This window comes from Triticum aestivum, chromosome 7A (genome assembly GCF_018294505.1).
Source record: "Triticum aestivum cultivar Chinese Spring chromosome 7A, IWGSC CS RefSeq v2.1, whole genome shotgun sequence".
NCBI lineage: Eukaryota > Viridiplantae > Streptophyta > Magnoliopsida > Poales > Poaceae > Triticum > Triticum aestivum.
The window spans coordinates 39351348-39375277 of NC_057812.1; the positions used below are offsets into that span (position 1 = coordinate 39351348).

Genomic DNA, 23930 nt, shown 5'->3' on the forward strand with positions numbered 1-23930 from the left:
AGCGAGGTGGCCACGGTGGTCGCTGCAGGATCCATTGAGGAGCATATCAATCTTATTGCCTACATGTTTTATTTGCTCCGATGTTCCTTCTGTGCAGATCCACATCCAAGTTGAGGAGGCGCGGCCAAGGCCTGGAGGAAAGGCAGGTTGTCCTCGTCGCCAAACTGGGAGCTCTACGCTTTGGTGGTTCTCGCTTCAGTTATGGATTCCCTGAAGCTTCTGAACAGTTTTCAGTTATTTCTTTCTTATATTTTTGCTGTCAATTTCAATTCATTGCCTGAGCCTTGAAGCTTGGAGAGTATTACTAATTACTTGCTATTCATTATTGCCTGAAGCTTCTGAACATTTTAGTTATTTCTCCGGTAATGGATAGTTGTTATATATGTTCTTTACTGCAGAGGTCACTGATTATTCACCCCAGACTATGATGTTTGTGACTAACATCTATTTACCAGGACATGGGAGAAGCACGTCGTGGGTGAAGAAGTTTGCAATGGATCAACCTTGAAGACACTTGGAACATTTGCTCGGGCGATGATACTCGGCGGCGCACTCGCCACTGCCAAGCTGGTCAGGTCGTTCATGCTCGACCTCGCCGATTGTTGACCTCGCTGGCTTGACAGTGTCCTTAGTGATTGTGAACGTAGGTGCTACTCTCTTGGACGCCACTGACTCAGGTTTGAGAATTTTTCAAATGCATGCTTATCTCCTTTTTGTGGATTCAATTCATCAATTACTCCTCAGTTTGTTGGTTTAATGGAAGTGTTGACTTTCTTCTATAGAAGATCTATGTACTTCTCAATCCTGGTGAAGATGGTTTCATGGGCACAAAAGGATTGTCGATCAAATTGCTGCTAGGGATTCTTGGTTCATGATGCAGATATAACATATTTGATTACTGTTGTGTGGATTATGCATTCGAAATCAAATAGTAATGAAGTAACAAAAAATAATTTTCCTTCTGTATATCATTGATGATATACTTCTACTTTGTTTGTGGGTTCTACTTGCTCATGGAGTTTTTCTTCTCTTTTCCCTTTTGTTGAAGATAGGCCATAGCATCCGTGCTTCCCCTTCTTTTATATGTTATCAATGTTATGTATACATGTAGCGTTGGAGAATACTAACATATAGTGTTCTATAAAAAAAGGGCATCCATCTAATTCTACATGACAACCTTCCAACGCGAGGTAACATCATTTGTGGCATGTGTATATCTTATATCTACTAAATATCTCTTCTAGATATTGGCATTACCAAGTGTATACATCTATATTGCCAATGCATCTGCACTTTTGATAAATTACTCAACATTTTCATGTTTTCTTTACAATGGTATGGTGTTAGCAAGCGTGTTGTCTTATGAAAATTTGATGACTGCATCTGCACTTCGTATCTAAACATGTTGTTTTAGAGCTAATACTTTTACTAACTATTATGTTCTTTCAACTTCTTGTATAAACAGACCAGGACCAGAATTGTGAACCTCTTACCATTAAGGTAATCAACCAATATTTCGTTTATAGATGCACTAACTGATTGCTAATTTCAGCTTTGTTCTTCATTACTGCAGGGGCTTATCTGTATTCTAAGGAAATATTAGTGCACCTTGTAATTCTTTCTTGGCATGGCTATGGCTATTCTATCGAGGTTTAATTCTATGGTACACATAATAGTTTGCTGGTATGCATAACTATCATAATTCTATGGTACACATAATAGTTTGTTCTCCATGGAATACCCATTTTGTGTACGAAGTTTGTATACCATACAATAACAAATGGGTTCGAACTTGACTAACACTCTGCTGACTTATATTCATACAATTTTCACAAGGGCAACGCATCTTATCATTGCCGCTGTTATGTTGACAAGCAAAATCAATGAATGCATTCACCCCTGAAACGTAATCGCTTGAAAACCTATCAGGCAACCTCATCCAACTCTTATCCATACTCTATCTTTTCCTGCACAAGCACTCTACAAGTAAACCAAAATAGTACTAGAAATGTAAAATATAACAACATAACCACATTACCTACAAATCATTTTCAACCAGTCCACCCGACATGATAAACTAATTGATCTACTGAATTTTGGTTAAATCAGGCTTATATTTATCAAAATAACAATCCTACAGTACCCCATATATATGTGTCACATTGCCACTGTATTTTCAAAAGAAAACTTGCACTTTATCAAACTAAACCCGCAGCTTGCATATGTAATTATTTTTATATGCAGTAACATTATACTAAAATATAATATCACAGCAACAGCAGTCCATGGAACTCTATAATGTTGTACTAGAATTGTATGCAAAGACAGTCTTCAAATATTATACTACAACATTATACAAAGACAGTCTTCACATAACAGTATTTGAAGATAGTCATCATAGAACTGTACATCCTTTCTAAACATTGTACTAGTAAAATATACTACAAGTCCTGATGTTGTAAGTATCAATATACTGTATATTTTACTACATTCATATTATATTCAGATCACAAAACCGAACTCTACATCGTAGGCCAAGCCAGTTTTCAAATCACAGACCAAATGCTGCATGTATATGTAGTATCCCACTACGCGAATCACAAGAAGGGGATGAGAAACAGAGGGAAGACGGGGGATGAGATGCAGAATTCAGTTTCCATTCATTTTCCTCTCTGCACAGTACAGGTTGTTGGTCCTTATCTATAGGCATACGGGTACACGCACTCGCCTTACACGCTGGCACGCAGGCCCCACACACACACACACACACCCTGCCTTGATGCGCCTCTGAACCTGTTAGTTGTCAAACGGATCACAATACGACGGCGAAGAACCTCGTCCCAAATAGGAGCAGTTGGAAAACGACGGCGAAGAACATAATAGTCCTCCCAGGTGGCACAATCCTCCGGCAACGATGACCACTGCACAAGGATTTGAACCACAGGTTCGTTACCTTTTTGAACGATCCTTCGTTGCAAAATGATGCACGGCTGAGCTGAACAATCCTGGAACACACGTGGAGGTGGCAGAGACTGAAAATTAGGAGCAAAACTTGGATTGAATTCTTTCAACTGGGAAACATGAAACACCGGGTGAACTTGACAACCCTCCGGAAGAATTAGGCGATAAGCCACAGCACCAATACGAGTAGCAATCTTGAAAGGCCCGAAATATTTGAAAGCCAATTTAGGGCAGGGACGATTGACAATGGAAGACTGAGCATATGGTTGCAGCTTCAAGAGCACGGAATCGCCCACCTGAAACACCTTCTCAGAACGATGTTTATCAGCTTGTTTCTTCATACGCTCTTGTGCACGGAGTAGATGGGCACGCAACTGCTCAATATGATCCTGGGAAGGGAGGGCCAAACCGGAAGGAAGATGCTCAACAGCCAACGAAACATTAGGCATGCCACCGAAGTTAGGATCTCTACCATAGAGAGCTTTGAAAGGAGAGCATCCAGTAGAAGTATGAAAACTGGAATTGTACCAGAATTCGGCCATGGGCAACCATGACCTCCATTTGCCAGGTCGGTCATGAACAGCACAACGAAGATATTGTTCGACACATTGATTCACCCGCTCGCTCTGACCATCGGTTTGAGGGTGATAAGCGGTGCTATAACTGAGCTTGGAACCCACAGCCTTGAAGATGTCACGCCACATGGCACTGGTGAAAATCTTATCACGATCAGAGATGATTGAGTGAGGGACTCCATGAAGTTTGACAATAGAATCCAAGAACACTTTTGCTACAGAACTTGCAGTGAACGGATGTCGAAGGGGTAGAAAATGGGCATATTTAGTGAAACGGTCAACCACCACCAATATAGTGTCATAACCTTCCGACAATGGTAAACTCTCGATAAAGTCCATAGTAAGATCCTCCCATGGTTGTTGTGGGATAGGCAAGGGCTGAAGAAGACCAGCCGGCTTCGTGTGCAAAGGTTTAGCCTGTTGACAAACTTGACACTGGTGTACAAAGTTTTCAACAGCAGCTTTCATACCGACCCAGTAATATAGCTTGCGTAAGCGTTGGTATGTAGCCTGAATCCCCGAATGACCACCAATTGGGCTGTTATGGAGGGCATCAATTAACTGAGTTTGCAATGCTAAATTCGCACCTATGTAGATACGACCTTTGTATTTAATACGGCCACTATCCAGAGAAAAACCCTTCTCATTAGGAGAATGAATGGCAAGCTGGGCGAGTAAATCTTGCGCAACAACATCCAATTCATAAGTATGGGTAACATCCAGAATCCAACCAGGTTGACAAACTGACAACGCTTGGCATCCCATTTTATGCCCAACCCGAGAGAGAGAATCAGCTGCACCATTGTCCACTCCACGCCTATAGCGAAATTGAAACTGCAAACCCATCAATTTAGCCATTGCTTTTCGCTGCAAATCAGTGCCCAATTGTTGTTCAGATAAGGTGCATAAGGACTTGTGATCAGTAAGAATCACAAAAGGTCCTCTTTGCAGATATGTGCGCCAACGATCAATGGCCATAATCACGGCTAAAAACTCTTTTTCATATATTGATAGCTTGCTGTTCTGGATACCAAGTGCTTTACTCAAATAGGCTACTGGATGGCCATTCTGCGTCAGGACCGCACCCACGCCCGTTGCACAAGCATCGGTTTCAATGGTAAAGGAAGTGAAGAAGTTAGGTAGAGCTAGAACTGGAGTATTGATCATAGCTACCTTCAGAGCCTCAAATGCTTGTTGAGCTTGCTCATTCCACTGAAAACCTTTCTTCGTAAGCAGTCGAGTAAGAGGCTTTGATATCCAACTATAGTTCTTCACAAATTTCCTGTAATAGCTGGTGAGGCCCAAAAATCCCCTCAATTCAGTGACAGTGTTTGGAATAGGCCACCGAGCCATTGCAGAAGTTTTCTCAGGATATGTAGCAACCCCTGCATCAGAGATGATGTGTCCCAAATAGTTGATGCTAGATTGACCAAATGAGCATTTGGACAGCTTGGCAAATAGTTGGTGTTGGCGCAACAGTTCAAGAACTTGGCGAAGATGATCAAGATGCTCTGCCCAAGAAGCACTATATATCAGAATATCATCTAGGAAGACAATTAGGAACTTGCGCAGATGCTTGGCAAATATGGAATTCATCACGCATTGGAAAGTAGCTGGTGCGTTGGTCAAACCAAATGGCATAACTCGAAACTGGAAATGGCCATGGTGAGTTTTGAATGCGGTCTTGGGTTCATCTTCCTCACGCATTCGAATCTGATGATAGCCTGCCCGAAGATCCAGCTTGGAGAAGAACTTAGTGCCTGCCAATTCGTCCAAGAGGTCGTCCACTATTGGTAAGGGAAATTTGTTCTTTACCGTGGCATCATTTAACCGCCCGTAATCCACACAAAAACGCCATGTATTATCTTTCTTCTTGACCAGAAGCACCGGTGAGGCATAAGGACTCATGGACGGTATAATTATCCCAGCTTCCAACATCTCAGTTACTTGGCGCTCAATCTCGTCCTTGTGAAGAGGTGAATACCTATAAGGACGAGTATTGATTGGCCTTGCATCTATCTCGAGGGTAATTGCATGATCCAAGGCATGATGGGGTGGTAAGGACTTGGGTGCCTGAAACACATCTGCATAGGCATCTAACAACAATTGTAAATCAGGTGCTACAGGAGTAGATGCGCCTGCGGAAGATTCTGTTGCTGGAATAGAGTCAATGACAGCCATAGCCCAAACTTCATTCCCCGATATCCACTTATCCAATTGCTCCACACTCATCTCTTGTAGGGCAGAAGTTGACTTGGATGCCACACCCTTGAGAGTAACTACAGCCCCCTGATGCTTGAATTGCAAGACCTTGCCAGCCCAGTCACAAGTCATCAACCCACATTTGGATAACCAATCCATGCCCAACACTGCGTCATATGCGCCCAGCTCAAGAACACGCATGTCATCACAAAATGTGGCGCCATGAGACCACCATTGTAGCCCTTCAACCGCTGATATACAATTCATCACCTGACCATTGGCCACCTTGACGTTGATAGGAGATATCTTGGTGACTGTACACCCAGCTCGATCAGCAAAAGCAGCATTCACAAAGGAGTGAGAACTACTAGAATCGACTAACAACAACATCACCTGGTTGCCAACCATTGCTCTTATGCGAATAGTGGAATTGTCTTCGGTACCTGAGACAGCATGAACCGAGATTGTGCAACACTCTGCAGCTGGAGCAGCATCAGGCCTACCATCAAGCAAGTTCAGAGCATGAACTGTATCATCAGATAGAACTTCACCAAACTCCCCGACTTCAATCATCAGGACATGTGCTGGCTTCTTGCATTGATGGTCCTTAGAGTACTTGTCACCACACTTGAAGCAAAGGCCGTTGGTGCGACGAAAATCCCGGAGTTGGCGCTCCCGAGTGTATTCGTCGGTGGCCGCCCGGCGCGCGCCAACAGGGACCACAGCCGATCCCAGAGGAAGTGCAGTGCCCACCGTGGGATGTTTGGTGGGCGCGGGAGGCCGCGTGCGAGGTCGCTGGTGTTCCGCCTCCTCCTTTTGTATGCGTGCCAAGGAGGCTGCGCGGGTCACGCTTGATGGCGCCTGCAGGCGGACGGCAGCTCGTAGCTCGTCGCGGAGGCCAAAGACAAACTGAGAGACGAACCGGCGATTACTCAAGGATTCATCCAGGGAGAGAAGGTGATACATACATGATTCAAAGGCAGCCTTGTATTCAGGAACAGAGCCTGTTTGCTTCAGTTGAAGCAACTTGGACATTTGTCCCTCATACTCCTCCTGACCAAATTCGTCAACCACCGCTGCGATAAATGTTGTCCAACTTGGCTGGGCATGGCGACGCTTGTATGCACGGAACCATAACGCGGCATGGCCCTCGAGGTACAAAGTCGCCGTAGCCACCCAGTGAGCTGAAGGAACAGAGTACATGGTGAAATATGTGTAGGCCAAATCGATCCACAACAGCGGGTGTTCACCATTGAACTTGGGGAAGTGGTGCTTGGGTGGTTTGGCAAGAAATCCACCACCATCGCTGCCCGTAGCGCCGACGCGGGACGGATCCCCGAACTCGCGCGCACGCGATGGTTCCGGAAGCAGGGGTCTGCCATTGTTGGCGAGGACGGCGTGCCGCTGTGCCCCGGAAACAGTCGTCTCTGAAGGACGCTGCCCGGTGTCCTCCGTCTCCAAGCGCTTGGCCTTATCGGCGGTGAGCTGTTGACGGCGAATTTCTTCAAGATCCACCCCGAAATCATCCACCTGCTTGGTGAGGCGGACGACCTCCTCACTGTTGCCCTTCACATCGACGGCGACGGCGTCAAGCTTGGTGCCGAATCCCTTCAGCGTGGAGATGACCTCCTCCAGAGATTTTTGGAGCACCTCCATCTTCTCTAAAACGAATCGAGTTTGTGCGGAAGGCTTGGAGACTGGTGCCAGTGCAACTCCCCCCAAATCAACCGAACGCCAACTTCGGATTTACGGGAATCAAACCCGAGAGCGATTCCCAACCAGCTGGTCGATGTTACCGGTAGGATCGAGGGATTACGGAGCGCAGCCAGACCGAACCAAGCTCTGAGTACCAACTGTAGTATCCCACTACGCGAATCACAAGAAGGGGATGGGAAACAGAGGGAAGACGGGGGATGAGATGCAGAATTCAGTTTTCATTCATTTTCCTCTCTGCACAGTACATGTTGTTGGTCCTTATCTATAGGCATACGGGTACACGCACTCGCCTTACACGCTGGCACGCAGGCCCCACACACACACATACCCTGCCTTGATGCGCCTCTGAACCTGTTAGTTGTCAAATGGATCACAGCTGACGGGATCCGTTTCTTGAGTGTCAGGCTTCTAAGTTCCAACGGAAGAAGGCATGACAGTATATTTTACTTCCACATTTCCACAAACACTTGATGTGCATGATCTAGCCATCAAGTACTCCAAGCAAATAAATGGAGAAACACAGGGAAGGGGGCAAGGACAGAGGCGAGATCATTCTTACGGGTTGTAGCCTTTGCTGGTCTTGATGGTGAGAGCGAGATCTGGCGAGCTTGGAGCGTCGGTTGGTTCAGAGCTGGTCTTGATGGTGAGAGCGAGATATGTTGCAGCAGCCTAGGTATGTTGACCACGCGGCGGGCGGCCGCTGCTGCTTCCCCTCCCCCACGCAGCCGCGCTGCCACCGCCGCCGCAAGGGACACGCCCGACACTGCCGCAAGGAACACGCCCTCCGCCTTCCGCCGCCCCCTTCGCCGGAAGGAACAAGTCAGCCTACCGCAAGGACCCGCGGTTGCCGTCGACCGCCGCCAGGACGATTTGATTTGGGGGATTTGGGGCGAGTCACCTTGCCGTCGGCCGCCGCTACCTCGCCTCTGTTTGCTTCGAGCGTGGGGATGGATGAATGCCCTGGACTGAGCCGATTTGGCTTTTTTTCAATTTCCTCCCTGGTTGCTATAGGTACTCACGTGATTGAATAACCAAGTTTGTCCAAAACTGGTTGCAATTAGTACATCTGTAGGCACCAAAATGCTTGGTAACAATAGGTGTGGTCGCTAATAATACATTTTCTTGTAGTGCGCTTGTCAAAGGTTTTGCCTGTGTATATCACTTCCTAGTTGAAAGTGTTTGCTGCAATCATTATTAGCATCATGTTTGCAGTTTTTGTGGGACAATAGTGTGGAACTCTACTTGCTACTCCTAAACTCTCAACGAGTCAGTGATAGACAAGATTTAGGGTCTATTCATAGATGCGTTAATTTGTTTTTGTATCACTCCTTTCTGCCATCAATGTTTTACATCCAAATGAATTACACTATTCTTTTATACAATAAATTAGCAATATTTTGATTTCTTGATGATCGCTTAAATAAATAAATACCCACGGTTATCTGAAAGGAAACCATGTTTTTTTGTAACAGGAACTAAAAAGTACAGATGTAGTTGTCTAATTTCTAGGGACATAGACATTTATTTTCAGGTTGCAGATTCAAGGTGGCGGAGAAGATGGGATGTGGCTAGCTGTTCTGGCTGAGCTAACTATGTTGTTAGTGTTCCATAGCGGCTGCTGATTGGCGATGGCTCTGTCGCTGTAGAAATGAGAGATGACATAGAGATGAGGGTTGGGGCTACTTGATTCGGTGGGATTGAGAGAAATTTTAAGACTGAGAGTGAAAAGAAAATGGACGAGATTGAGATAGTGAATTGTGCCGCTGCTTGCTTCCTGCTTATGTCATCCATGTCCATATTGTGCATATCTATACTGGATTTTTTAATCTTTTAAATGTCATTATAGACTCCTTTACTAAATCACCTCTCTGTACCCTTTACCATTAAGATGAATAAGTACAAAGTTGTACTAAAGTTGAGACATTTATTTTTGGACAGAGGGAGTATAATGCTAAAAAGCAAACATCTGTATACCCAGTTTATCAATTCAAGTACGGGGTAAGGCATGAAAACTGCATTTTATCAAACAACAATACAGTAAAAAAATACAGATGGAGCTGCAGTTTGCATGTTTAATAACTAATGTGTATGTAAATATTAGGGACATTTTCTTATGAGCACCTGCAATATTTGCACAAATTTCTTAATGATGGTCAATTCTTTAGATTTCTTTCATCGTACAGATGTCTATCACCACAAATGGCATGAGTCCATAAGTATTTATATTTTAAGAGTTCATAAGTTGGGTTGACTGTGAGACTCTAAATACATGATACATGGTCTTCTACAATTTATATTACTGACCACTGAAGTGTTTTATATGTTAGTATCTTAACATAAATATTTTTGTGATTAAAAGTTTCAGCTTATTCCTTTGAATGACCTGAGAAATATATTTGGATCAGGTAAGCGTGAAGCACAGGCATGCAGAAATAGGCTTACAGAATCCTTTAGTACTGTTTTGGCTGCTGCTCCTAACAAAGCATCATTCCTCCAAAATCTCTGCCAAGAGTTACAGTTTGATACTGAACTTGCTAGCAAGATGCATGAAGATACCAACTAGACACTTGTTTTTTGTATTGCATCATTAGTTTTACATAATAGTTCTATGTTAGCTCAATATACCTACTAGGGAGATGTATACCATATTAGCTACAGTTTGAAGGTTATAATCCTTTTATACATTCCTCCAGTGTAAAAGTTATTATTTTCTGTCCAAATTTCTTCCATGAAGATGTTTTATTTCATGGCTTTCAGATCCTAACACTTTGAAATCAACTATCGGCAATGCATATCAAATGGTGTTATTGCATCCGTCCTACTCTATTTCGTTTAGTGGGTGCAAACCTTTATTTGTGTTTTAACTATATGTATTTGGTTATATCAAACTGTTTTTTCGCTATCCGATTTTGTTCCTGCAAAAGTTGCTTCTGATCTATATAGGTGTACAATTTTCATGTTAATTGGAAAGTACTCCCTCCCAAAACATCATATATTTAGGAAAGGAGAGAGCACACTAGTAGAAAACGGAGTTTTAAAACCGGTTCGTAAGGGCCTTTAGTACCGGTTTATGACACGAACCGGTACTAAAGGTGATCGTGGGGCCCCGGCCTGACGCCAGCCTGCCATCACCCCTTTAGTACCGATTCATGACACGAACCGGCATTAATGCATAGCCGTTAGAACCAGCACTAATGGTCACATTAGTGCCGGCTCAAATTCAAACCGGCACTAATGTGCTTCACATTTGACCCTTTTTCTACTAGTGGCACTAAAGTACCAAAGTTATCTATCCTAGCTGCACCAAACTATATTTTTCTTGTTTTATAAATATGAGAGATATAAGAATGTGCAGCGGGCATAGCTTGTACTCATGCTTGAGGATATTTGGGTTAGGCTCCTGGACTGCCACATGGCCACAGTGAAGATGTGACACTTGTGGTTATCTTCATGTGGCATTGGTAGTTAGATAAACAGAACAAAGCTGGAGTGAAAGGGTGAGTTGTGTCTTTGTTGGCAGGTACATCAGTTAGTGCTCTGAAAATCGGAAGTGATTGCCAAAAAAATGTGCCAAACATTGAAGTTGATTTCAGTTCCTTTGCATATGTGTTCATCCTTCTAGCATAAGAAAATAGGGTGCTTTGCTTGGAAACATTGTGGCTTAATCTTAGAAGGCGTTAAGTTTCCATACATGATGGTATTGATCAAGCCATCCCTCTAAAACATGATACCCTCTTTCACATGCTTCATCGTTTTCTCCTCTTCTTGGTGGACCTTGGTGCTCCCATGGTGGCGAAAAGATGCAGCGGTGAGCGACTTCTGGATGATGGTGCATGCCCTCATGGACCTGACTTGGCGGTCCTGCGTGGGGGCGCGCGTCTTCCTGGCGTCGGCTCGACTTCGGCGAGCATGGTGCACCAGGGTGGCCGGCAGATCTGGTGGGCCTCGTGCCCAGTTCTGGAGGTGCCCATTCCTTCCCGCTGAGGCGCAACACTAGAAGGGAGTCCTATGGTGGCGTGGTGCAGCTTGGCTGGTTGGTGGTGGCGCGAAGAGTGCTTGGTAGCGGCACGGTGTCCGTCGGCTTTGCGGGTCAGATCTGGGCCCCGGAGGGCCTGTGACACTATTCCTGGCTGTGGTGGGCCTGCAACGTCGGCGATCGGCGATCGGCTTTGGTGGGGGGGGGGGGGGGGGGGACTTGCCTATTCTAGCTGGGGCTCGGTGGTCGGCTTCCTCTATAGCTCGTTGGTTTGCTGCACTGATCCAGATGAAAACCTTGCAATTACCTTGTCGATGCCGGCGGCAACGATGTCCTCAGACGTCGTTTTTCTCTTTAGGGGTGTCGTCATGGATTTTGTGGCAGCTCCACACACCAACTCCTCAGGCCGCCACCACCTACTGTCACCAACTTAGCCTTGTTGACCCGAGGGGCGATACCGATGATTCCCTTCTGGCGGGCCTTTTTCTCTGCCTTTTCATCGTCCTCAAATCACTGAATCGCCCATCGACACTTAGTACTTCACTGTCTCTGGTGTCTCCTCAAATCACTTCAATTGTTGCCTCCACCACCACCACCACCTCGGCACACGTAGATGGCTAGCCCGCTCCACCGTGGCTCGCCATCGTTATTCGCCCTCCATCGTTATTCGCACAAGGAAGAAGGGCCTTGAAAATGCAACCTTAAATTATTTATGGGCGTGGCGATGCAAATCCTTGGTTTAGTCATATTGATCCTGTGATCCAGCGCGTGCTGCGTGCCCCATTAGTTTACTAACTGCCTCTGATCCTGCGACGTGCTGATAATATATTGAAATGCAAATTGTATGTATATGCTACTACTACATGTCTACAGGCCAGCTAGGGTTCTTAAAAGGCTGCGTATATATCCGGCCAGCGAATTATTGTTAAGCAAGCATTTCCCCTGACCTGGCACACAACTAACCAATTCCGTTGCAATAATAATAATGCAGCTTGCTTACAGTAGTGCGTTTACTTGATTCATCTCTTGATCCCTCCAGCTAACTGATGATATAGTTAAGGAACAGCAACGGGTCTATAAAACGGACTCGAGGAACCGCAACGGCCTCCAAACGGAAACTAACCGATCCAGCACACAGCTTCAAAGCAGCATCTGCTCTGCAGCCACGATCCATGGCCGTCGCCACGAGGAAGCTGGCGACAATGACCGGCACAGCCCAGGCGGTGGTGGTGGCAATGGTGCTGGTGGCGGCGGTGGCCTCCGTCGAGGCCCAGGCGGACGGCTGCCGCTACATCGACCCGACGGAGGGGAGGACCTGCGAGCTCGCGGCGGGCGGCGGCATCCCGGGGCTGCTCGAGCACTGCTGCGTGTAAAACGAAGGGTTTTAGGGTTTGTGGCACACCTCCAACGTGGGGTGGCCTTTATATTATATAGGGGGTACATCATCATGTACAAATACAATTACAACTATAATACATGTAGGCCCAGTATATACAGAGTCTAACACCCTCCCTCAATCTCAACCGAGCTCAGAAGAGTTTACTAGGTTGAGATTGTGCCTACAGCCTTCAAACTGAGGAAGCGGCAGTGGCTTGGTGAAGATGTCAGCAAGTTGATCCTTTGAAGAGATGAACTTGATGAGAAGCATCTTCTAGGCAACACGTTCTCTGACAAAGTGATAGTCAACTTTGATGTGTTTTGTTCGGGCATGGAATACAGGATTCGAAGACAGATACGTAGCACCGATATTATCACACCAAAGAACAGGAGGTTGCTTCTGAGAGATCCTCAACTCTCGAAGCAAGGACTGTATCCAAATCAGCTCAGCTGTAGCATTTGCAACTGCTTTGTACTCAGCCTCAGTGCTACTGCGAGACACTGTTGCTTGTTTACGAGCACTCCAGGCGATCAAGTTAGCACCAAAGAACACTGCATAGCCCCCCGTTGATCGCCTGTCATCCAGATTCCCGGCCCAGTCTGCATCAGAGAACGCGGAAAGAGCTGCAGAGGTCGCCGGTTGCAAATGCAGACCATACGAAGGTGTCAACCGAATGTAGCGTAAGATACGCTTAACAGCAGTCCAATGAAAATCTCGTGCATGCAGAAACTGACAGACATGGTTGACAGCATAAGAGATATCCGAACGAGTAATAGTCAAGTACTGCAGACCACCAACAATACTCTGATACTCAGTGGCCTCATCAGCACAAAGAAGAGAACCATCGAGGGCAGACAGTTTGTCAGTAGAGGACATAGGTGTAGTAGCAGGCTTGCACTTGAGCATACCAGCACGTCGAAGAACATCAAGAGAATACTTTTGCTGAGTCAGCGTCAAACCAGAACCAGAGTACGAGACCTCCAGACCGAGAAAGTAGTGCAGTTTTCCAAGATCCTTAACCGCAAAATCTGCCCGCAAGGAAGACACCAGGCGATCCGCAGCAAATACTGAAGAGCTGACAAGAATGATGTCATCAACGTAAACTAGCAGGTACATAGTAACTGTAGGACGCTGAAGAAGAAACAGTGAGGTGTCAGCCGTAGAGGGAACAAAACCATGAGCCCGAAGAGTGGTGCCAAGACGTGCATGCCAAGCACGCGGAGCCTGCTTCAGGCCATAGAGCACCTTAACAAGGCGACACAGGTGCTGCGGTCGAGCGGGATCAACAAAACCAGGAGGCTGACGCATATATACCTCCTCCTCTAATACCCCATGAAGAAAGGCATTCTGAACATCAAGTTGACGAAGAGACCATCCACGAGTAACAACCAGTGAGAGCAAAAGTCGAATGGTAGTGGGTTTAACCACCGGACTGAAGGTATCCTCATAATCAAGACCCTGACGTTGTTTGAATCCTTTAGCAACCAGGCAAGCCTTGTAGCGCTCAATAGAACTATCGGCATGTCGCTTAACCTTAAACACCCACTTAGAATCAATAACATTGACACCTGCCTTGGGAGGAACTAAACACCACGTGTCATTCTGAAGAAGAGCTTGGTATTCTTGTTCCATCGCAAGACGCCAGTGAGGAATGCTCATAGCTGCCTGAAAATGCCTTGGTTCAACAGTAGGATCCGCATGTGCTTGCGCCATGCAAGTCGTGAGCCAGGCAACAGTCCCGTCCATGCGCTTCTTCAGTTGAACAACGCCACTCTTGCTGCGTGTATGAGGACACGACACAGGTGCAGGGGCAGGTGGTGGTGAAGGCGCCAGTGACAGCGGCAAGGAGACCACCACCTCAGAAGAGGCCAACGGCGAGGAAGCCGATGAAGACGTGGCCGATGGCGACAGAACAGGGGACGACAGTCCACCGGAGGACAAAGCTGGCCCAGGCGACACGAACGACCCAGGCGAGCTCAGCGGAGGGGACCCGATAGGCGAGGCCGACCCAGGCGAGTGCGGCGTAGCGGGCCGAACAGGGGAGGCCGGCTTAGCTGAGGCCGGCCCGGGTGAGACCGGCGTGGATGCAGCCGGTGGAGGAGACCCGGGCCCAGGCGAGGCAGTCCACTGGACCGGAGCACGGCCAGCTGGCGGGCAGGCTGCATGGGGCATGCAGGTAGCCGGCTGATCGTCGTGCGAGGTCGTGGAGGAGGGAGTCGGTGACTCTTCCTCGTCCAAAAGCTGCAAGCGTGTGCCTCGTCCAATACCTGCGCCATGGTTAGACAATAAAAGGGGCTAATGTGCAGCATCTAAAAATTAACCAGGCAAGGTACTGGAGGGGTGCACAGGCGGTGTGGAGGCGGCAACAGATGCGGGTAGAGCAGAAAAGGGAAAAACATGTTCATCAAAGACAACATCGCGGGAAATATACACACGATTAGATGGAACATGAAGACACTTATACCCTTTGTGAACAGAACTATACCCAAGGAAGACACATCCTTTAGATCTAAACTCAAGCTTGCGATTGTTATAAGGACGGAGGTGCAGCCAGCATGCACACCCAAACACCTTAAGGACGTGTAATCAGGAGTTTGACCAAGTAAGAGTTCAAGTGGAGTCTTCATATGAAGGAGCCGTGAAGGGAGCCTATTTATAAGAAAACAGGCTGTGGTGAAAGCATCACTCCAAAAACGAAATGGAACGGATGCATGTGCTAGCAAGGTTAACCCAGTTTCAACAATATGACGATGCTTACGTTCAGCCAAACCATTCTGCTGATGTATGTGTGGGCAGGACACACGATGAGCAATCCCAAGTTTTTCAAAGAAAGTGCTAAGATTGCGGTACTCACCCCCCCCCCCCAATCCGACTGCATATGAATGATTTTATGATTGAGAAGACGCTCAACATGTGCTTGAAACTTATGAAATACATCAAAAACATCAGACTTATGTTTAAGAAGATATAACCAAGTAAACCGACTATAAGCATCAATGAAACTGGCATAATATTCATGACCACTAACAGATAGTTGGGCAGGGCCCCATACATCTGAAAACACAAGCTCAAGAGGAGTTTTGACTATGTGGTTGGAAACAGAAAAAGGTAACTGATGACTCTTGCCTTGCTGACAGGCATCACAGATAGCAGCATCATTATTTCTAGACTCTGACGGTAGCTCATGACGGTGGAGAACATGGCGAACAATGGGTAACGCAGGGTGACCAAGACGTGAATGCCACAATGCAGGAGACACGCGAACCCCGCTGAAGACCTGAAGATCAGCAGCGGCAGCAGGCACGGCGGTGGGTGCATCCAGAGCATACAAGCCTCGGCGAAAACGACCTCTAAGAAGTATGTCCCTCGTAGCTCGGTCCTTAACAAAAAGATGATACGGGTGAAACTCACAAAAGACATTATTATCCTGAGTAAGTCTAGGAACAAAGAGCAAGTTACGAGTAACAGAGGGAACACGAAGAACATTTCTAAGATGCAAGTTCCTAGAGGTGTTCGTGAGAAGTGATGCCTGACCAATATGAGAGATGTGCATACCTGCCCCATCTGCTGTGTGAACCTTGTCGTGGCCATAGTAGGGTTGCTGAACGTTGAGCTTGCCCAGTTCATTCGTCACGTGGGCTGTTCCTCCAGTATCCATATACCAAGAAGGATCAATAGGATATGAAGGCGTATGTCCCTGCTGCACCATAAGAACTTGGCGATCATTGCCCTTGCCATTGTTGCCGAGGCCAAGGAAGTCGGTCTTGAAGCGACGATGACAGCGAGAGGCAACATGACCTGGCAGACCACAGAGTTGGCACGGCTGGGCCGCTCCACACGCAGCACAACATGCACGTGGACGGCCATCAATCGTGACCACAGAGGAGCCAGGGCGCGAGGGCGGCTGCTGACCCGAGGATGTGCTGCCACCGGATTTGCCCCCCCCCCAGGCGAGGAAGCAGAAGGGCCGTGGCCACCTCCTTTGCCACGATACACAGCGTTAACAGAGAGGTCCACGGGAGTGTCCGGGCGGCGTGCGTTGAGCCGTTGCTCCGTTGAGAGGAGGCGGCTGTAGAGATCCTGAGGACGGATAGGAACTTTGCGTTCATTGATCACTTCCGCCAACGAGTCATAGTCGTTATCCAGGCCCGCAAGGATGTAGGATGTGAACTCAGTGTCACGAAGAGGTTCGCCAATGGAAGCAAGGGTGTCCGCCAGCTTCTTGATTTTGTTGTAGAAGACGGTCACCGACCCGTTGTCCTTGCGAGTGTCAGCAAGTTTAGCGCGGATGGACATGCTCTGCGCAGTAGACTGCGAGGAAAAGCTCGACTCCAGGATGTCCCACACCTCATGAGATGTCGTGGCAAAGAGAACCAGGCCGGCAACACCCTCGCCCAGGGAGGATTGTATCGCCGAGAGGATGGCCTGGTCCTGAGCAATCCACGCGCGAAACATCGGATGATGCGGCGGCGGACACGGCAGGGTACCGTCGATGAAGCCCTCCAAGTAATGGCTGCGAAGCAAAGGTAGCACTTGCGCACGCCAGTAGAGGTAGTTATCCGGCTTGAGCTTGACCGGGAGGAGGTGCGAGAACAGGAACGGCGGCGAGGAGATCGCAGCCAAAGCAGCTTCAAGATCCATGTAGGGCGGCAGCGCGGACAGGGGTTGATGTGTGGAGCGCCATACGCCGCAGTGCCATGGGACGAGGGTGCATCGTACGCTGCCGGCTGACCATACATCGAGGAGGCCGCGGGGGCGCCGAACCGAGGATATGCGCCGAGTGGAGGGCGCGGCGCGGGCGAAGAGCCGTACGGAACACCATATAGAGGAAGGCCACCATACCCGCCGTAGGCCACGTGGGGGGCGTCGGCGACAGACGAGTCCGCTGCGGTGTAGACGACAGCAGTCGGATCAGACACGGCCGGGCGCATCATCGGATGCGGGGCGGCCGAGGGCGGCGGCGCAGGTACCAGCGGGTACGAGGCGGCCGGAAGCAGGGTAGATGCAGAGGGCGACGAGGAGTAGCCGGCGTACTGGTAAGCGACGGGGCCGGCGTACTGGTGGCCTGAAGATTGCGTCGACAGGGGGCCGAGCGTACCCTCCGTCGTGTAGGGCGCAGCCCCTCCATAGAGGAGAGCCGCGAGTGACGGTGGGAGGAACGCGTGGTCCGTGGCGACGGATCGGAGACCCACACCAGCGGCAGCAGCAGACGATGCGGCGGCGAGGGACGCTGCGAGGGCAGCGGCGGTGTCGGTGGCCGGATGCGTCATGACGGCGGCGGCTGGCGGCGGGGTGGGAGCGGAAGACGTAGTTTAGATCGATAGGCGTGATACCATGTAAAACGAAGGGTTTTAGGGTTTGTGGCACACCTTCAACATGGGGTGGCCTTTATATTATATAGGGAATACATCATCATGTACAAATATAATTACAACTATAATATATATAGGCCCAGTATATACAGAGTCTAACACTGCGCCATCTTGTCCGCCGACCGGGACAACTGCCTGCACCTGCAGTGCCGGCTGCGGGAGCTGCTCGTCGGGAGGGAGCAGACCCTCACGGAGATCTTCCGTGCATCGTCGAGGAGGCCGCCTGCCCGCTCGCGGGTCCAACCGATGATCGACCACTGTTGTTGTCAGCTGGCATTTGATTTCCGCTTGAGGATCAATCTCTCCAGCTCCATACGCTTCATACAGGCGACTCTTTAACTATCGCCGCTGTAAATATACTCAAAATTCTGGGTACTGTAAGAGCTCAAAATTTAAACTTTTTTTTCACGAAAAGATCAAATCTGTTATAAAAATTCACTTGAAGTACAAAACACCTAAGATATAATAAAAATAATATCGAAATCCATGGACCATTGAAAGGCCATTGCCGTTGTCGCCACTCCCATACTGGAGCCGGCATGACCTTGTCGATGACAGCAGAGAAGTCTTCGTGCACGTGCCCCTAAGGGCATCTCCAGCCGTTCGGCCCCCCAGGGCGCCTAAATAGAGCGGCCTGGGGGCGTGCCGGCGCTAGTTCGGCCCCTGGGGGCGACCTAGCTCCCAGTCACGCCCCCAAGCGCCGGCCCCAGGATGCGGGAAATTTAAAACTTGGTCGTTCCCGCCCTTAAAAGACGCCACAAATCCGGCGATCGGACGTAGTCTGACATTACAAAAAATAGAGCGTCGCACGCCGTAAGTTCGCGTGCATGATTCACTCGGTGGGGTCGGCTCCAGGCGTTGGCGGAGTCGGCGTGCTCGGGCTCGGCGGTGTCGGAGCTGCTTCGGTGCTGGGCTGTGTCGGCGCGGCTTCGGCACTGCTGGGCGGCGACGTAGAGGCGTCGTTCGGGCTTGGCGTCCGTGTGGTCGTGGGCGCGGGAGCTTGCGTCGTCGGCGTCGTCGGCGTTGCCGTCCGCATCTGATTCATGATGAGGCCGCGCTCCGTCATGTACCACGCCCTGAGCTCCTCGTCGTCGCTCTGGAGCATGTCCGCCCCGCCCATCAGAAAAGCCATGTCGGTGTTCCTCTTCTTCGCGGCGACGTTCGTCCGGAGCAGGTCGAGCTTGATGGCGCTGTTCTTCATCAGCGATGACCACCGCGCCTCGGTCTTCTCTTCACGTAGGACGGCCCGGGCCTGGGCATCGGCGAGGCAATGCTCGATGGACTCCTGTACTCGTGCGGTTGCCGCGTCGGCGTTTTTCCCCTTCTTTGCCAATTTGTGGCCGTCCGGCCGCCCCTCACTCGCGCCCGGAGTCGTCGCGTCCGGCTTGTATGTCTCCTTGGCCTTGTCGAGGGCACGTCGGACTTCCGCCCACTTCTCGCACTTGTCAATGCGCTTGTAGACGTGGAGGTGCTTGAAGTCGGCGTCTTGGTTGTCGCCCCGATACATGGCGAACATACGCAGCAGCTGCGCGGAGGAACAAACAGTTGGTGGGCGGTGGGCGTAGCCGACGAAGATATGCGGGCGAACGGCGTGCGTACCTGATCCTCAATGTTGGCGCCGCTCTCCGGGCGAGCCGCGACCTCCTCGACGATTCCATGCCATTTGTTGCACGCTAACTGGATACACCCCCAATGGTTCGCCATCGCCTTGGAGCCGCGCTGCATGTAGACGCCTTTGAAGTACGGGTCGACGAGTTTCCGCTCGTCGAACTCGGCCTTGATGCGGTCCTAGTACGTCTCCAAGCTCTGGTTCGCGTCGGTGGTCGGGTCGAGGCAGACGACTTTCCATGCTTCGGCGAGGCATTCCTCCTTCTTGGACGTCCACTTGATGCGCGATTCGCCTGACCTAGCCGCCCGCTTCTTCTTCTTCTGGCGCCCCTTCATCGGAACAGGAGCCGGCTCCTCATCCTCCTCCTCCTCGTCCTCCTCCTCCTCCTCGGGTTCCTGCGCTTCGTGCGCGTCCTCGCCGTAGACGTAGCCGAGCTCGGCCTCCATGTCGTCGTTGAGATCCACTACCTCGTCCTGGGTGGCGAACCCGGGAGACGCGGCGGCCGCGGTCGATCCTGTCTCGATGATGTCGTCCGTGTCGGCTCCTGTGTCGTCGGCGTCGCCGAGGTGCGAGAAGGGCAGCGGACCACGTCGGAGATGGGGCGTCGGTGTGGACGCGTAGGCGGCGGGCGGCGAGTAGTTGTATGGAGGGTACTGCACGCCGACGAAGGCGGGCGAGGGTGTGCACGTCGCGGGGTGGCCATGGGGGAAGGTCACGTTTGGGTTGAACCCCCCGTGCGCGTCGCCGTCGGCGTAGCCGGGCGACGACGATCCCCATGGAGAGCCGACGCCTTGCTGTCCCCAGGGCGCGTACTGGGCGTGGCTGACGGCGGGTGGATTCATCATCCCCGCGTGGTCGACCGATGAGGAAGACGCCGCCGCACGCGCCGCGTTGTCGCGGGCCTTCTTGGCAATGGCCCTGTTCCGCCGGTCGGTGGTGACTGCGTCGTGTCGCTGAACTTCCACCCTCCACTCGGCGCTCGACATGCCCGGTGGCTTCGATGGCGGCGCCCTCGGCTTCCTCTGCTTCGGCTGGGCCACGGTGCCAGTCATGGTTGCCGCCGCGCGCGGCATGACGTACTTCTTCGGCGGCATGGCGGCGACTGGAAGGCGAGCTAGAGGGGGTTTGGCGGGAGAAAGGGAGAGAATAGCGGGAGGAAGGCGAGCGAGCGGGAGAGATGCGAGGGAAAAGCGTCAAGAAATGGCGGGAAAAGGCCCTTGGGTCGCCGCCAGGGCGGGCCCACGCGCCTTTTTCGCTTGCGCCGGCTCCCCAAGCGCCTCCCAGGGCGCCGGGTTCGGCCTGGGTCCGTCGGCACCAGTTTTTGCCCGAGCCGGCGAAAAACGGGCTTCTGGGGGCGCGACTGGGCCGTTTTTTTGGCGCCGGCGTGGCAAAATCGCCTGGGGAGGGCCTGTTGGGGGCGCGGCTGGAGATGCCATAAGGACCAGCGTCCCGGAGTCGCAGTCGTCGCCGTTGGATTCTTGAATCGATCCGAAGAATTTGACACCGAGTATCGCCATTTCGTACACACGATGAGAAAGCTTAACCTCGACGTGCCAAAGAGCTGGTAGGAATCTACGCCAGAGCTCCGTCTAATCCGTCCTAGCGGATGAACTTGAGAAGGATCGAAGGCCGGAAGAGTGGCCTGAAAAGAAAATGCAGCCCTCCGTCCAAACATCGCCACTGCGAGAACTAAAACCCTACCTATCTACTAGCTGGAGACGAGGCACCAAAAATACCCTCCCCGCCACCGTCCGTCGGAGCGACAGGCGGAGGGGAGGCGAATCCACAGGCTCGCCGATGGAGATCGAGAGGAGGAAGGCTTTCCATAGTCGCCTCGCGAGAGGGGAAAGAAAAGCAATCTGTAGCTCAAAATTTACCAGTAGGATATTTTCAACTGTTTCCCATTTAAAAGAAAAAGGAAAACTAGAAATCAGGGAAAGATTTAAAAATATACAAGGAATATTCATCATGAGCTACAGTTGCGCATATTGCTGAAACACATATAAGTTCTTTTTCCTCCAAAAAGAAAAAAAAGACATATAAGTTTTGTATCGATAGTGACCATTGTGGTGCAGTGGTCATAGATGATGGGCATCGCGTGGATGTGGCTATATACTGTGACACTTCGATTCTTTGAAGATGTCAACCTAGTTGTGTTCAGATGTTTAGTAATACTAGATAGTTTATTATCACATTCGCAAAAAAGAAAGATACTTCCTCTATTCACTTTTATAAGGTGTTGTAAACACTTCAGACAACGTGCAAAACAACTCAATTTCAGTTGTCTGAAACTATTTATAAAAGTGAACGGAGAGAGTGGTATATTATTGAGTTTGTCTAGATTTTTGTTTATCAAAGCCATGACGTATGAGTCACTTACTTGTAAACCGGAATGGGGTGTTTGTAGCAAATTATTGTGTTGGGGCAAGTCTCCGTGCATTGGTCTGTAGCTCTAGTATATAAACCGAAGAGAGCGGTGAAGAGGTGCAAGGGTTGCGCACCACCAAATTTTCTTGTGGAAACCTCAAGGAAGTTGAGATCATGGAGAAAATTTTCCGTTCAAAGATTGACAATTCACGTATATCATCAGAGCAGCTTACCAATACATCAAGAATATGACCATAACAAAGGTAACTACTCACCTGCAACACCAACATGGGAGGATGAGACAACTAACTCTTGTACTCGTGTGCTACTGAGACCCCAAGTAGCAAAGGAAGGTGCGAAGGTGGTGAAAGCTCTAATTAGATGAAGCGTGGCGGATACACTGACTGCAAGTCATGGTAAGGCCAGTAAATCTAATGCACGAAAATCTCAGAATTTTGATCTATCCAAGGTCAAGTGCTTCATCAGATGTGTTACTTTTTGAAGGAATGTTTGCAGCCTAACCTTGAGATCAAGGAAAATTTGGCGAATCATGAAGTCGACGGCCCAACTCTTCTTATGGACGAGGATGATTGTAAACCAACTGGAAGGTACTACTTCACAAAAAAAGAGTAAAATCGAAGTTATCCAGGAAACATAACGTGGCATGGTATCTGGACACAGTCGCACATGCGCGTGGTAACCACATGAGGGGTGCATGAAAAAATTCCTCGAGCTAGAGCTCTATGTTCAAGATTCGACAAAATTTGGTTGCAGTTCAACAAAATTGAGATTTCCGAGCAAGGGGCCATGTTGTTTGAGTGTCTTACATGCAACATACTCATCGGAGTATGCTATATTTCACAGCTTTATAACAACATCATCTCTGTGGAGCAAATTGACATCATCTACACCATTTAATAACGGTTCAACTGTTGAGATATTGTTGGAGATGGAGACATGGGTTGGTGTTGTGGACGGAATTGGTGATGCTGGAGTGGATGAATATGCTCCCAATCAGGGCCTTTAACTTGGTGACAATGGCTTTGAACTCAACCGGCCACAGGCAGCATACCTAGGATCAACCTCTGTAAGGGTGAAAAGTATGGTTCTTTGTTCCTCCCAAGTGGTGAAAAAATACGGTAAAGCCAGGTGTTGTTTTTATGGCAGTTGAGATGATGGTGGCATGTAAAAGTAGGCAATCAGGGGAGCTATGTGGGCGCCGCACATCCTACACACGCGTCATGGGCCGATGGAGCATGGGCCCCATATGCCACCATATGGACCCATCTTGTCTCCGGTGATCTTTTCCTTCAAAAAAGACTGTTGTATTTTATGCTTAATTATTTCTCTCTTCGAAAAGTATTTTTCATGAAACCTTCATTTTCCGGCTCTGATAGACTTTCAGCGCCCCCCCCCCCTTCGTGCAACCTTGCAATAAGAGAGAAAGTAGAGATAAAATAGTAGACTTATAGTTGAGTATGCATATTGAGCAATTTATCTTTATGAAGTTGTGATGCAAAATGCACATATCATGCTCTGACGAAGCTAGTGACCAGCAAGACTCGTATGAAGTAACATATGTATGCAAGCTGAATCGACAGATGTTCGTGTGCGGCTCGTGTAAGGACCATAGAGCCACACTTCTCAAAGCTCCTACGCACCACCACAATGGTGTTCATGGGATGTGAGAGGAATTTTGGCACCAATGCATGCTACTTTTTTGACACAAAGTGGCAATAGGTCGGTTTCAGCTCGGGTTGAACATTATCAAATC

The 23930-nt window shown here is 49.2% G+C and overlaps 1 protein-coding gene and 1 long non-coding RNA gene across 3 annotated transcripts; one reads left to right on the forward strand and one right to left on the reverse strand.

The window, feature by feature from the left end:
* Positions 1-683: 683 nt before the first annotated feature.
* On the forward strand, positions 684-10232 carry LOC123147490 (uncharacterized). Of its 2 annotated transcripts, XR_006473213.1 has the most exons (3): positions 684-1500; positions 1574-1683; positions 9860-10232. It is a non-coding gene; the product is annotated as an uncharacterized lncRNA (long non-coding RNA). The 2 variants fall into 2 exon arrangements; XR_006473212.1 differs by lacking the exon at positions 9860-10232 and having other exon boundaries at positions 1574-1999.
* On the reverse strand, positions 5779-8473 carry LOC123147489 (uncharacterized). The gene is made up of 2 exons (XM_044566754.1): positions 6132-8473; positions 5779-6052 (listed from the first exon to the last, which is right to left on the reverse strand). Exons 1-2 carry the CDS (start codon positions 7392-7394, stop codon positions 6005-6007), a joined length of 1311 nt encoding a protein of 436 aa, XP_044422689.1. The 5' UTR covers positions 7395-8473; the 3' UTR covers positions 5779-6004.
* Positions 10233-23930: the final 13698 nt, after the last annotated feature.